General features: G+C 48.7%; 1 protein-coding gene across 15 annotated transcripts in view; it reads right to left on the bottom strand.

Moving 5' to 3' along the window:
- Positions 1–6,040: 6,040 nt before the first annotated feature.
- Positions 6,041–15,201, bottom strand: part of LOC104369415 (4-galactosyl-N-acetylglucosaminide 3-alpha-L-fucosyltransferase FUT6-like) — a 35,563-nt gene continuing 26,402 nt past the window's right edge. For 11 of the 15 annotated variants that reach the window (XM_042794180.1, XM_042794174.1, XM_042794182.1 and 8 more), the window contains 5 exons: positions 13,388–13,642; positions 10,969–11,130; positions 10,719–10,834; positions 10,436–10,629; positions 6,041–7,990 (listed from right to left, as the gene is read on the bottom strand). In XM_042794180.1, coding sequence (XP_042650114.1) covers positions 6,894–7,982 — 1,089 coding nt within the window. In that variant the 5' untranslated portion in view covers positions 7,983–7,990; positions 10,436–10,629; positions 10,719–10,834; positions 10,969–11,130; positions 13,388–13,642 and the 3' untranslated portion in view covers positions 6,041–6,893. The remainder of the gene's footprint in view (positions 7,991–10,435; positions 10,630–10,718; positions 10,835–10,968; positions 11,131–13,387; positions 13,643–15,201) is intronic. The other 4 variants (XM_042794176.1, XM_042794177.1, XM_042794178.1 and 1 more) reach the window with 4 other exon arrangements.

Below are 15,201 nucleotides of genomic sequence, written 5' to 3'. Positions count from 1 at the left end.
CGAAGTAACTTATGTTATTTATTTAGATACCATAGTGTGCCATCTACGTAATGCGTTCTTTCTCTCTCTCCTTTTTTTTTTTTTTTTTAATTTTATTTATTGATCCAAATGGTGCCAAGTGCAGTTTACATTTATTACATTTTTACCATTTATTCTGAACGTTGGGGAAAAAAAATGCAGTATGATATTTTTTTTAAACAAACACAAACTCGGGTGTGATGCTGTTACATACTCACGACGAAGTGAAAATAAAAGGAGGATTATATTGATTTCTCTCTGGTTGCCGTCTTTCACTGCTGCCTGGGGGTAAGTGACGCTGGAGTGACTTTACATCCTCAACCTGGAGATGGGGCTGGCCAGGGAAATGGGAAATTCGGCTTTTCTTTTGGGAGAGCAGAGAGGGCTGAAGGATGGCAGGAGCTTGACTTTATTTTCTAGGTTCCTGCAGAACCCTCCATGCACACCTGCAGACAGCCCCATTTCTTTCATTTCATCTGCTGCAAAACTGTATTTATGCAAACCATCGATTTGAGACATTACCAAGGCTGGATCGCTGCCTGCGTGGGTCTGGGCTGGTTTAGCCACAGAAATAATCATCTTTGCCTCCTTCTTGTAAAGGCGCTTCCAGTTGGCTTGGCTCAAAGACATGCCAATTCTGACAAAATCACATTTAAAAAAAAAAAAAAAGAAATAAAAAGAAAATGCAAGGTTTTGATAAGGTCAGCCAGAAAAAAACATTTCAGTTGCTCATCTGGAAGCAGTGCTGAGGTTAGAAACATGTTTTATTTTATAGGGAAAACATCTCAAGCTCAGCAGCAGGCATCGGCTGGGATCTTGTTGTTCTTCTTATTAGGAAGTTTATGGTGGTTAATATTTTGTTTTGGGTGAAATGTTGCAATTTGAAATCCTGGCCAAGTTCAGGACACAAACACGTCTCAAAGCTGTGGAAAGTGGAAGCGTGGGCACCAGCGCTGCCGCCGCACACGCCCCAGTCCCACCCCAGCTCCTTGTCTCCCTGCAGGGGACAAACCCGGCGGGGACCTGCTGAAGCCCCATTTTAGCACCCAGGAACCCCATTTACCAGACACCGACCCCTTTAAACGCGCATTGATCCCATTTAACATGGGCTACTCCCCCAATTAACACACGACATCTGCAGTTATCACACATCCCCCTGCAGTTAACCAGTTAACACACACTAACCCCACCGAACACACATTACCCCCAATTAACACATATAACCCCATTTTAAGACAATTACCCCCATTTAACACAGATTATGACATTTAAGGTGCAGAGCAGCAGTGGTCCTGATGCAGGGAAGTGCCTGCATCCCCGTTCTTTAACAGCACTACCCCACCCCTACCTCAGTCTGTCCAGAAAAACATGATTTTTATTCTTTTTTTTCACTGAAAAATAGACTGAAATTGTCTAGTGCCCGTGGTGAGAGTTGGTACAAGCTCCTGCATTTGTTTGCAAAACACCTCATTTTGAGCAAAGCCAGTGAGCTGCCCCGCTGCTCTGCTGGGCTTGGCACCGGGTAGTGGGGAACAACTGGGGAAAAAAAAAAAAAAAAAAAAAAAAAAAAAGGAAGCTAAAAACCACAAAGGTTTATAGTGGTTTTTTTTTGGGAATGGAAAAAAAGGTCTGTTTATATTCCCCCCTCATGCCACCCAGAGGCCTGACAGCCGTGGACAGCTCGTGGCCGAGTCAAACATTCACGCTTGAAGCTCCACTTTGTAAATATTTTATGAAATATCTTTTGAGACTCATAAATCTTTGCATGTGTGCACGCATGCGTGCATGTGTGTACGCGTGCGTGTGCACTCCAGAAACTAAGAAAAGCTGCAATCCTGCTGCCAGCCTGTCCAAAAAAAAAAAAAAAAAAAAGGACAAACTGAAGTTTTAATGACCAAATTGGAGAGGGCTGCTTGGAAAATCTGACTCGTCCAAGAGTGCAAAAAAAAAAAAAAAAAAGGAAAGAAAACAACAGTTGCAGGCAACAGCATGAAGCCGGGCTGTGCTGCCGGGCTGGGGCCAGGGATGATTTTGGGTGCAATTTCTTGGAGATGAGGTGCATGTTGCCAGCTTTCATAGTATATGTGGGAGATTTTTCACTGTCTGGTGCTTGCTTTGAAAGCCCATCTTAAAAATTCCAGCTCTCAAATGACGTCCTGTATTAATTTGTTCATTTTTAAGTGGAAAAAGTAACAGGCGGGAAATGGGATGCTGACGGTGCTCAACCCCACCGCTCAGTTTGAGCTTCTCAAAATTACCTCCCAGTAAGAAAAAACACGGGAAAATAAACCCTGCCTGACTTCAAACTGGAAAACATGAAATAAAAGTGAAGACGAGAGTGTGGAGTCTGCAAGTCTTAAAACAAAAACAAAACCAAAACCAAAACAAACACAAACTCATATATATGTCTGTTTCTCTCCCAGTATTTCAGCTAGTACTACTAAAAATGTGAAGCCCAGGAATGACAATATTTGTTGCTTCAGCAGCTGCTGGGGTTTTGCCACAAGGGAAGGAGGGAGCTCGGTGGTGCTGGACAGATGTGGAGAAAATGGTCTCAATAGTTTCATGTTCCCCCTCCCAGCCTCACTGGACAAAACGAGGAGCAGGTTTCCAACGCATAGAGCGGGGGTATCTGCCTGTAGGCTCCAGCAAGCTGGAAGTAATTGCATTTACAGGGTTGGTTCAGGCACCTTCACACATCCAGAAGGACAGACCCAGTGATGAGGGAACTCTGGAGCTTGTAAGGCTCCAGCCGCTGTTTTCAGAATTTTGGTGTATCTGAGCCTTTTCTCTTCCCTTCCCTAAATGCAAAGCTTTGCTGACCTGGGCTCGGTGAGGATTTGTTTCCCCCAAACTCTGCCTCTTCTCTTGGGCACCCCCTGGCCCTGGTGTTTCTGCAGAGCTGAAGGCAGACACTGCTCCAAAAACTCCACTCTCAACATTATTATCTCCCTGTTTTTCCATGAGGAGCAGCCTCTTTCTCACCTCTTGGGGAAATGCCCCTGTAAAGCTCACCCCGTCTCTGCTCTTCGGACCATCTCTGCCCAAAAGTGTCAGCTGGGAACACTTCAGCCTGTCTCCAACCATCTTTGGGTAAAAAGATGAGAGGTTTGGGGTCAAACATCTCATTTTCTCTGTGAGGGACTGACGCAGCCCCTCTTGCTGGTATCTCCAGCTGGGTGTGAAGGCCCGGGGGGGGAACCCACTTGAGCAAGGAGGCTGCCAACCCCAGCACCGGTGTTTGGAGAAAAGCCGGCCTGTGACTTCTCAGCTCAGTCTCCCAGCCCTGGGCCCCCGCGGCGCAGCCATCCAGATGTTTCCCTCGATGAAGTCCCCCCCCTTACAGAGTTTCCCAAGTGCGGTGTCAGCTTTCCCGTCCCCTAACGAAATCAGTCTGTGTGCTGCTCCGTGTCGCCCACAGGCATCCCTTCCCCAGGCCACGGCAATACCGAGCTGCTGCTTAGAGGAGGGGACGGTTTACTGTGATATTTTTGTCCTGCCAACCCCACATCCCCTTCTCAAGAACCGTGGCTTAAAGCCCAGCTGGGTGTAAGCTCCTAACACCCCATGGTCTGCCCAGCCCTGAATGCTTCAGTGGAACTACAGTTCTTATTTTGGTCACCCTCTCAAAGGCAGCACAATTTGGGGGATAAGGGTGACATCCATAAATGTGCCCCCTGCATATTTATTTTGTCTTTGCTCCTGCAGACTCAAAGGCTGGCAGGCCTTGGAGTCAGCAAGACTCCTGCTGCTCTCCCCAAAGCTCACCCACATCCCCAAATCACCCTTGGACCCAAGAGAAGGATCAGGCTGATGAGCCTGGCTGGCCTCAATCTACCAAAATAATCCTAGGCTCAAGCACAAAAGGAGAGAGCTGATAACCCTGGTGCCTCCATTCCCCGGGTAAAAGAATCCAAAACCCTGCAGGACTCATTTCTTTTTGATCAGTGTTAAATGGCTCCAGGTCTTGGAAGCAAAGGGAAAGTGGCTTGGGAGGTTGGCCATAGAAAACTGGGGATTTCTTGCAGCTCTTCTGCAGAGCAGGGGCTCCCAAAATGCTCCCCAGCCTCAGCTGGAGAGGCTGCAGCAGCAGGAGGCGTTAGCAGGGACAGACAAATCATGTTTGACTTTCCCTATAGTTGAAAAAAGTGGTTTTCCACAAGGGTAAATAGCCCAGATTTGGGAGAGCTGGCCCTCTCAGCACGCACGATGTCTACTAAATGGATGTGTCAAGCCCTGTCCCCACGGCCCCCTACGCCAAGGAGCCCAAGACTCTGTCAGGTGCTCTCCTGCCATCCAACATCCCCCTCCACGTCCCAGCCCCTCGTGTCACAGCACACGGCCACCTCGACGCTGGCCGCTGCTCGAAGGTGTGTGTCGCCTGCCATCAGCCATGGGAATTGTTCCGCTTTGCAGAAATACTCCTCATTCTACTTCAGAGAAAAACCCTCCCTAGCCTGGGGCTTCACTTCAGTGTTTCCATCGGGGAGCTTTTCAAGTTTAAAAAGGCATTTCTTTCCACTTAAAAACTACCCTGAGTTTCAATCTGGCTCTTCTCTGTCCCTCAGCACATGATTTACATGTTTCAGGTTAACCTCAACCGAAAACTTTCAAATTTAATTTTTATTGTGCTTTCCTGACAAACCCCTAGCATTGGCTTTGAGTCCAGTCCCTCCCCTTCCCTTCTTCCCTGCAGCCGGCTCCCTTCCCAGCCCTATGCCAGAGGGTCTTTCCCCATCCAGCCTCTTCCCAGCAGGATGGTGCAAAAATACCGGCATTTCCTTGTTCCCAGAGTGCATCGTCACCAAAGTGTGGCATTCCCAGAAAATGTCACCAGTGCCAGCTCTGGCGGGGTCCACCTGCATGGCAAGGCATCTCAGCCTCGGGTGGTCGGGCAGACTTTCGCCGTTATTCGTGCCTTCCTTGTATAGGCTTTGGAGAGGCTTCTTTTTCTCCCAGTTTTTTTGCAACTTGGGGGTGTCCTAGACCAATGGGTGGGAGAATGTTTTTCCACTGAAAAGTCTGTAGTGAAATTTTTTCTGGGAATTTGTCCTGTTGCTCCTTGAACTGGTGCAAACCTGGAATTTCAGCTGCTCAAGGCGCAGCCTTGTCTCCTCACCCTGAGCTCACCTGCAGAACGTTTATCCCTTACCCACATCCATATCAGCTCAATCAGTAGTGTTAAAGTCTTAAATTTCTCCAGCTGTTCTGAACTGAACTGGCTCTAATTAATGGAAAGAGCAACAGGGTCGGTTGACGAGATTCCAGGACCTACAGGCTAAAGAAGGAGAGGTGTGCATGGCTGAAGGCAGGCAAGGCAGAGGCACAAGCGTGGGCAATTATTTGGCAATGAAAAATGATGCCTCACAAATTTATTGCTCTTCTTTGAAGCAGTCAGCAAGCACATGGCTAAGGAATATGTGGCACATTTTTCTACCTGAATTTCCAAAGGGGTTCACTAAGGTCCAGCAAGGGCTCTTCAAGAAGCTAAGCAGCCTCAGGAAGGTCTCATCTAGACAGGTGCTGCTGGGAGGACGGGAAAAAGATGGGAGGTGTAAAGATTCAGATTTCAGAGTGTTCTCAGGCTTGTGCTGATGAATGTATTCCACTAATCTGCAAAACAAAAAACAAAGGTGGCAGAGGTTGCTAATGAAAATAAGGGACTCGCAATGCTAAAGACAAGGTCTTGCTGATGATCCTCCTACAGAATGCCTGCGGGAAGAAATGCTGAGGGGATTCTTTAGAAATGTTTGCTAAACGTTGCTGATGGAGAAAACAATTGCGTCTCTGTATGCATTGCTGGACTCTGAGCTGATTTTCCTCATGGAAACATCCCGAGGTCAGGACAGACCTTTGAAAAGCTCAGCTCAGGGATCAGTAGCAATCAGGAAAACAAACTGAGTGTCCAGAGTTATCGGCAGGGAGCCTGGAGGGGCACAGCTGTGTCCACCGACCCCATGCAATGAGCCTCCCCAACCTGAAAAAGAAATAATTTCCAGTGATACGACCTGAACAGCAGCAGGAAGCTCAATAATTTATTCACTGTTTTTTAAATACATGGCCTAGGGGCATCAGCCGATGACAGAAGTTGCGATGTTTGAGGCACAGAGGAGGAAGCTCATCTCGTGCTGGTCCTGAGTGTCTCCTTGCCACAGGGTGCTGCAGGCACTAAAACTTACGGTTCTTTCAGGGGCATCCTTGGCACCCCGCACCTTACCTGCACCAGTCTGCTGCTGTCAATCCCCTCCACAAGCGCACACTGTCTTGCTAACCTGTCCAGAAAAACAGCCTTGTAAAATACATTGAGTTATTTTCTGCCCATTTAGCATCCTGATGCAGCACCACAACGACAGTCAGGGATAGGCCGAGGCAGAGCAAGGGCAGGACTGGGGATGGGGGCCTGGGAGAGAGGAGAGTGGCCAGTTCCTCTTGCAGCAGCAGGCAGCCTCGTGGTGTGGCTGCTCCTGCAAGCCACAGCTTTACATAGTACGGAGTCCTTGAAACAGGTTTATGATAGATATTGTTATTTCAGCTTCCCCTCTTGGCCACTTGTTTCAGCTCTCCAACCCGTGGACCTGATCCAGAAACGTTTGCAGAGATGGAAGGTGAACTTCTCCAAAGACCAAGTTGCAGCCAGCAAACAAGTTGTTCAGGTAACTAATAGATCAACAAAAAAGACAATGTACTACTCTATCTGACAGTCTGTTCGCCAGTAAGACAAAGACATACAAACACCTAATTGCTTCCTTGTCCTCGTTTGCTTCAAAGCTCCTTTTGTCCCTCCATTTCCATCAAGTTCAATCATCCTGTGAAATTGCAACCCGCCAGCAAGGACAAAAAGATCGTAGCACAGCAGAGAGCTGATCAAACAGCAGTTACAGGAACCACTCAGACAGATCAGGCACAACCCGGTACCTGGCTGCTGTTGTCTGCAAGAATTGACAGGCTCTGCAGACGTGCAGAGACCAGCCAGCTCCCACCATGGGTTTCAACCACTTGCGCCACTGAAAGTAGCGCTGGTATCTCTCGGTGTCCCCACTCAGCTCCCACAGGTACCGTGCCAGGTCCCCAGGGCTGGCAAAGTCATCGACATGGATGAAGGAGTCAGGGGGCAAGAAGCGCTCGTAGTTTTCTCGAGGAGGTCCCAGCACGACAGGAACGGTGCCAGAGGACAAGGCATTCCTCCAGAGCTTCTCCGTGATGTAGTCTTCATGTTGTGAATTCTCGAAAGCCAGGTAGAAGCTGTACTGGGACACAGTGGGAAGGAGTTTGTCCCAGGGCAGAGGCAAGTGATACCGCCCATAGACATCCACAGTGATGTGTTTCTTCAGCTCCTGGTAGTATTTTACCCGGCGGGAGCCTGCTCTCCAGTTGCTGACTACCCAGGCCACCAGTTTGGTCTTGGGTGGGATGCTGAGGGGCTGGGGCTGGGCCAGGAGCTGCAGCTCCCCATAAGGGGTGAAGATGTCCGAATCTCTCCGGTAAGACATGGTCAGGTTGAAGAGGTTGGCCATGGCGCCTAAGTTGGGAGAGTGACTTGGGGACTCCAGGTTGAACCAGATCCAGAGCTGGGACGGGAGTCTGGGGAGCTGGGCCAGCCTCTTTGTGTCCCTGCACACATCCCTGTGATGCATAATCACAGCATCAGCCTTTTGGGACCAGCTGTGGTTGACGGTGAAATGGCAGTCCGGGGTGCTGTAGAGCTCCGAGCAGTTTATAAAGTCGAAGCGGTGCCCAAAGGGCCATTTCCACAGCAGGATGGTCAGCCTGTGCTCACCCTTTGGGGGGGCGCTGCTATTTCCAGCGTGGGCCGTTTGTGCAAAGGGACCGGAATTGTAATGCTCTGGCTCAGAAGTCCTGAACCGATGAAAAGAAACAAAGAGACAGGAGCTGAAGATGAAGCTGAAGAGCAGGAAGGTGAGGAGTTTCTTACAGGAGACCTTCTTTCCTTCCACGAGCTCCATGAATGGATCTGCAGACACCACAGACAGGGTGAGGGGCGGTGGGTGCACAGAGACGCCGGCGGGGAGGTGGCTCTGGGTACACAGCTGGGCAGGGAGGTACGCGCAGGGCTCAGGGGACAGCGTGAAGACCCGAGGTACATTTACGTCCAGCCACCTCTCTGCCGAAAGAAAGGCCGCCTCTAGAGCGCCTTACAGGAGGTGCTGACGGACACGCTCACCCCGAGGGCACCGCCGCCCTTCCCCAGCCCCCCCCCCCCGGCTTCCCTCCACCCCCACCCACGGCCTTCCCTCGCCAGCCCCCTCGCCTCCCCCCTCATCTCCCAGCCCAGCAGCGAGCTGCCCCTCGCCAGCTCCCGAGGCGGCGCCATGGCCCCGTCGCGGGGAGGCCTCTCCCGCTCCCGCCGCCCCCCAGCGGCCTCAGGGCCTGGCAGTCGCTCCGCCCCTTCCGCTCGTGTGCTCTGTCGTGATTGGCTGGCGGGAGCAGCCGCCCCTTCCGATTTACCCAGAAGCACATCAGAGGCGGAAGGCCTTTCCTCTACCTACACGGGGCTGCCATTTTGGTTCGGCCGCCATTTTAGGACAGGGTGCCACCGTTATATGGCAGAGAGGTGCCCGCTTTTTTAATCATTATACTGCGCTGTGATTGGCTGACGGCCCTTTCTCAACACCATCGTACCCTCACGGTCTCAGGCAGCCCTGTGATTGGCTGGCCGGACCAGCTACCAGTGTATCCTGAAGTTCATCAGAAAAGGACTGCTATGTCCTCTCCCACGGGAGACCACCGCTTTTGGCAGTGTCGTTGCCCCACATGTTCTCAAGCAGTCCTGTGATTGGCTGGCTTCTTCCTTTGCACCAGAAAATACTCATGTATAAAAAAGATATACTTATATATACTATATATATTGTATGTATATATATTTATATGCTACCTATATTTTATATAAATGTGTATTGTGTAGTTCTATACAATATATAGAAGTACAATATACATACAATATATAATACCTTCTATACAATATATATTCTATATAATACCTTCTATACAATATATAGAAGTACAATATATAGAAGTACACATAAAGGACTGTATAAATGTGTATACTTTTTAAAAAATTAAATATAGACACACTGTTTAATATACTCTTCTATATATGTATAGCTGTGTATATTTATAAAGCTATAGAGTTTAAAAACATGTAGCCATAAAAACATAGATATAAAATGGCCAGGCTGGTGTCCTCCCACTTTGCCATGTTTGGGGTGGGCAAAAACTTCACAAGGGCAGAGGGGTATCAAAAGGATGGGGGCATGGAGCCCAAGAGCAACAGACCCATCCAAGGAAGCCACCAAGGGACCCCCAGCACAAATCCTGTCATGTGCAAAGACGAGCCCCTGAAGCCGAGCCCAGCCCAGCAGGATGACAGGAGCTCTGGGGCAGGCTTTGGGCTTTGCATGGGGCTGCAAGACACGGGCAATGCTGCCACTGTACATGGAGAGCAAAATGTCAACTTCAGAAAAACATGTGTGTGGGCACAATAAGGAAAAGGCCCCAAGGTGATCCCCAAAAACATGACACAAACTAGAATAAGCCAATGGGCCCATGAACCACAGACTGGATGTTGATGTCAGTGTCACACAGAGATATCGAGTGGAGGAGTTCCTTTTCCCTGTGTTCATGGGGGATCTGACAGCTACCTGTAAATCATTCTCATGCACAGGCTGGTGCTATATGTATTTCCTTGTCCTTCAGTTGATGACCTCATTAAACATTTCAAAACAGCTTATTTGTACTAATTAATGGCCTTGTTTGTCACTGTGTGTTTTGCCTCGGTGTCCTGTGAAGAGTAGCCACAGCCTTCCCAGCACAGCTAGCACCTGTATGACCACCACCCCTCCAACTTCCAACAGTCTGTCATAACACCAGCACCAGCGATTTTATCACCGGCATCCTGCTGGTTACTCCTCTATACCAGGTAACAGTCATGGTCTTTCAGGTCTGCAACACCCCATTGCTTTTACTGGCCCACTTGCTGTGGTCTCTAAGAGCATGGGGCTGCTGTCTGTGTCCCAAAGCCCAGGTCTTGCTGGTTTTGCAGTACACAGGACTGCCTAACCAGACAGTCTTGATTGCATGCCAACACTGACCTAAGGACGAGGAATCCCATATAGCACCAGCTTGCACTCCACCACAGTCTTACAGGTAGCTGTAAGATCCCCCAAAACAACAGGATTTCTAGCAAAATCTGGTGGATATGGCAGCTCTTATCTTGTTTATCAGTGTACAACTGACAGACATGATAAGAAAATAGAGAGGGAAGCAATGCCACCCTGCAATCAGAGGTGAAAACAGAAGTTTGCACATCCCCTCTCTCTTGTACCCAGTGCCTCTCACAGCCTGAGTCAGGTTCCTCCTCCAATAACTATTGAAAAAAGAAAGGACTGTTGCAACTTACCTCTGGGCTTGGTCCTGGTGAGAAAGTACGCCGTGAAGGTGAGCACTGAAGTGGGTGACACAACCAGGAAAGAGGAGAAGAAAGGAGGGCACAGACGTAGGGAGGGATTGGCAGTGTGTTCCAGGTGTTCCCCTGCATCTTGAGCTGCTCGTGCCAGTCACTACCACCAGAAACATGTCATCCGATAGTAAAAGCTATAATAAAGGCAAGACAGATTGCTCTTTGACAAATTAAGGAACAGTTAAATAAAGCAGCCCAGATGTATTTTGCGGTTAAAGCATACCTTACCACTGAAAGCACCTCTGCATTTGCACTAGTCTGCTTCCTTTGTCAGTCTCAACCCACAGGATTTGCCTGTGATATACTTTCTTCTTCCCCTTGTGTTGCAGGAGGACAGCTCTGTTTGGGAAGGATGGGCAAAGCCGGCATGGAGCAGAGGTGTAGGCATCAGGTCTGCAAGTCCCCCTGCCAGCTAATGGGCTTCATGACACAGCTGTCCCCCACCCTCACACCAAGCCACATCCCTCTCTCACCTTTCCCAGATCTTGGATCTGATGACTTCAGCAATCACCATGAGCTTCAGAGTAGATGAGCACTTGAGCAAGAATGCCTGAGAGATCCCTCCTGAGTACAGCACTGCAGACCATGCTTTGTAGCATCTCCAACCCAGGTGAACAGGCATTGCACATCACGGTCTGTGGACATGAAAAGGTTGTTTGTTTGCCATGGCCAGAGTGAATTGATCTTGCATCAAGCTTGGCTGCACTCGACCAGGATATTAAAAAGTCATTATGTGTTATTATCAGGCTTAGGTATATTCAGCTGTAAATATGTCTTGTTGGTCTGAAATTAAATTCACGGAAAGAGTTTTAATACAGGTTTGGGGCTGGCTTGGGTGGGAAAGGGGAATGCAAATGGACAATATAGGGTGGAAGATTTTACATTTTCAGGTTTTCTACCAGCAGGTGTGTGTTTCCTGGGACAGAGCTGGACGTCACTTGAAATGTGTCCAGGTGCCTCCTGCAGACTTGAGAGCACTCCAGCACAGGTGAGAGCGAAAAATATACCATGGCATGAGGGATGGGGGCCATAATTCATGGTTTGCTCACCCCAGGTTGACCCAGGCAGCCTCAGGACTCACAGCTTCTCACCTGGGCTTGAGAAGGTACCAGCCATTCAACTGTTCTGCCTAGAAATTCCACACTTGAGAAACTGTGACTTCTTGCCCTTTCCCCATGGCACAGGCTACACCTATACTAGTGACTTAAACAATACAAGGGCACAGGCTCTGGATTTAATTCACCTAAAGGCTGTAATTTGGAATGGTCCATGGCCCAGATTTGGCATGATCCAGCTAGCGCTGTGCCAAATGTGACCCAGGTGCAGTTTGGGAGCTATCAGGACAAACGACCATTCCCTACAGGTAGTCCACACGTGGCCACTCCTTGGTGGCAAAAGGATTTCTCTAACGTGAACATGTCCCAGCCACACTGGTTAGCCTCAGGAGAAGAGACTTGTCCTACAAGGGTAGATGCAGTCATGAAGTTCATGCAGATGGCATTAGCCAGCTTTCTTGCTGAGGGTCCATGAGCTCCTCAGCCAGCAGCACAAATGAAGACCCTGAATGCCCAGTTGTCCCCAGATGTAGAGGAGAAAGAAGATTTGAGTTTCCCAGCACCACGGGAAACCCTGAGTTGAAGGATCCTGAAGCATCAGATAAGAGGCTTCAGGCAGGTGGAAAAACCAAGATTTTTGTACCCTTGAAAACCAGGACCATAAGGAACTTAAGCTCAGCAAGAGTATTTCATGTAAGTGAAACAAATGAGCAAGTGTGGAGAAGCCATGGAAAACAGTCACAAAGCTGTGGATTGAGAATTGTTCTGAGTGGCACACAAGACGTGAAGTGACAGATCACTTAGTCCAGAAGGTGATGTGAGATTGTAGCACAGACAGAACAAAGAGGCCATTCAGGTAATAGACTTGGCAGGACTAAATGTGGTTGACATGGAGATTTATTGTTATATGATGAATAGTCTCAGTAATCCCTACATCTGAAGACAAATAATGCTGTGTTTTGGAGAAGCTTCCTGGTTATTACCCTTGCTGATCCAGCAAATGACGGTGGAGCTTCAGATGCTGAGCTCTCACCCAGGTAAACACAGGAAGATGCAAGGGCTGAACTCCCTGTGACAATGGAGCAAACGTCACTCACCCAGGGATGCTAGCAGGTGAAGAGCTCAGACCATTTACTTTCAAAGAGGTCACCAAGCACAGCTAGTCCACAGTGATGGATTTGCAAACACACTGGATTCATCTACATTACTAAATAAGTGGGCCAAAGACTAGTTTTCATCCCTAAGGCCAAGTGACACTGCTTGACTCCCATCCCCACTGCTTCTCAGTCAACTGCAGCTGCATCCAAGCTTTTTCCTAGGAATGGTCCCTGCCCTGGGCTATCATTGGACCATGTCTAGGTGCTGTTTGAAGGGTGCTGTTTGGCATGGGCTAAAATCATTCCAAGGTGTGCCCAGTACAGATGATAATGTGATCATGTCTAGACCCGTGCCCTGGCTCCATTTAGTTTCCCATTGCATATGTAGCATGTGGGGAAAAGCCATAGCCCAGGGCTATGTCTGAGGGGTGAGTTCTTGGAAGCATTTACTTAATCAGACACTTTGTCCCAAGACAAGACAAAGAGTCCAAGAGGACAGGACACATGTCTCACAGCTCCATCAGCAATATATCTCTGTTAGTATCAAGGCATTTAATGTTTGCATTAAAAGTAACTGGAGAAAGGTCTCTATATACCTCAAAATCCTTTGAAAAGCTTCTGCAAAATGTACAAGGGAACAACACTACATTTCCCTGCTCCAGTCACTTTGGGCAGACTGCAAAGAGTAAAAGCAGGGCAAAGCAGTGGGAGGAATGAAGAATTCCTTTGCAAAGGCTCACCAGGGAGCTCTGCCCCGGGGCACTCACAGCTGCTGTCTCCAACTGCTCCCTGCTCGTGTCTTGTAGAATATTTGTTGAGGCTTTCCAGGAATAAAAATGTTTTGGGAGTTGATCATCAATAGGCAAATACCAGCATGGATCCAGTGGTAGTCCTAAAGATGCACGTAGTCATAAGCTTCAGTGGATAGGATGGGTAGGTCTTGTCCAAACATGATGACTGTTGATGCTCCTCTCCATCACCTTCAGCCTTTTTAACTGCACAGACATAAAAGAAGTGTCAATAGGCATTCTCACCCTGCTGAATTTCTCATGTGGGTTTCCAGCATAAGGGAGGAGGATCAGGGAGACGGGAGGGGCCCAACCCCAAATATACAACAGGTCCTAAGATGCTGAGCACGTTGTCTGTTCCTCACCATATAACCACGTGCCCTGGTTGGCATCCAGCATTGAGTTTCTGATCTTCTAGGCTAGACCCACCTCAGGGCAGAGCCCAGTAACAGCAGAGCAGAAAGATGCAGCCACCAAGAACAAATTTAACAAGGCCTGATCCAGAGCCCTTTGATGTCAGCAGGGAGACTGGGATGGGAGTGTGAAGATGGCAGCCAGCCCTGAACACCAACAATCCCCCAAACCCTGCATCCCTTTAGCCATCTGCCTCCCTGGGTGGGCCAAACCTCTTTACCACTGTCTCTCCCCAGACTGCCCCATGATTTTGCTCTATCTGTATTATATCACCAGTTCTGTGCATTCACCGGGGCCACAGCTCCTCCTGGAGAGCACCACCACCCTTTGGCACGAGTCTGACACCTTTGGGGAGCCTAGGCCAGGCAGCCCCACAGGCTTCAGCCTCCAGGAGAGTGGCAGGCAGTGGTGCAGGAAGGTTGTGAACTGTTTGTATTCCCAAGAACATGCTATTTCCTTCAACAGACAAAAAAAAAAAAAAAAAAAAAAAAAAAAAAACCAAAACACAAAACAAACAAGAAAAAAAACAATTACTTGTGCTACTCCCAGAGCTGAACCATGCCAGAGGGATGCCAGTGCTAATGTCCCCACTTGCCCAGGCCACGTTCACACACAGCACTGAAAGGCTCCAGTGGTCTTCTGGGGAGGAAACAAGTTATTCTTCTCCCTATCAGCTTTGGGAATCAGAGATGCCATGTGTCTCCAGCATGCCCAAGTGCATCTGTAAGTTCAGCAAAAAGCTCTTTTCCTTATGATAATTTATGCTTCCTTCCCTGATTCAGTAGCAGTCCAACATGCGGTTTGCGGCTCCCCCCCAGCTGTCCCCATCCTGCCTGTTCCTCAAAATCATCAAATGTCTTTCCCAGGTCAAGAGCCAAGATCCTACATTTCTCAGCATTTAGTAATCAGCATGCAATGGTGTCAGGGTAGGATTTCAGCAACTGCAAATAGTAACACCTCTGAAGTCCATCTTGGTACAAACAATCCAAACAGACAGACCCAGATACTTAGGTAGAAAAAAAGCTACATGGGAATGTAGAAACATCCCTGATGGGTGACAGAGGGCCTGATTTTTAAGTGTGATCATTCCTAGCACACATGTAATCTGAATGCTGCCAACAGGTAACTTTCTGGTTTAGAAACATTTTCACCTCATACAAACCCATCCCATGCCAGGCTTGGGATTTTCTCAACCCATGTGTAAGACCTTGCACTTGGCCTTGTTGAACTTCATGAGGTTTGCCCGGGCCCACCTCTCCAGCCTGCCCAGGTCCCACGGGATGATATCCCTGCCCTCCAGTGTGTCAACCACACCACACAGCTTGGTGTCATCATTGACCTTGCTGAGGGCA

This window comes from Tyto alba, unplaced genomic scaffold (assembly GCF_018691265.1).
Source record: "Tyto alba isolate M040663 unplaced genomic scaffold, T.alba_DEE_v4.0 Super-Scaffold_20000042, whole genome shotgun sequence".
In the NCBI taxonomy this organism is placed as follows: domain Eukaryota; kingdom Metazoa; phylum Chordata; class Aves; order Strigiformes; family Tytonidae; genus Tyto; species Tyto alba.
Note: the sequence above shows the minus strand (reverse complement) of the source record. Positions and strands in the feature narration are given on the sequence as shown.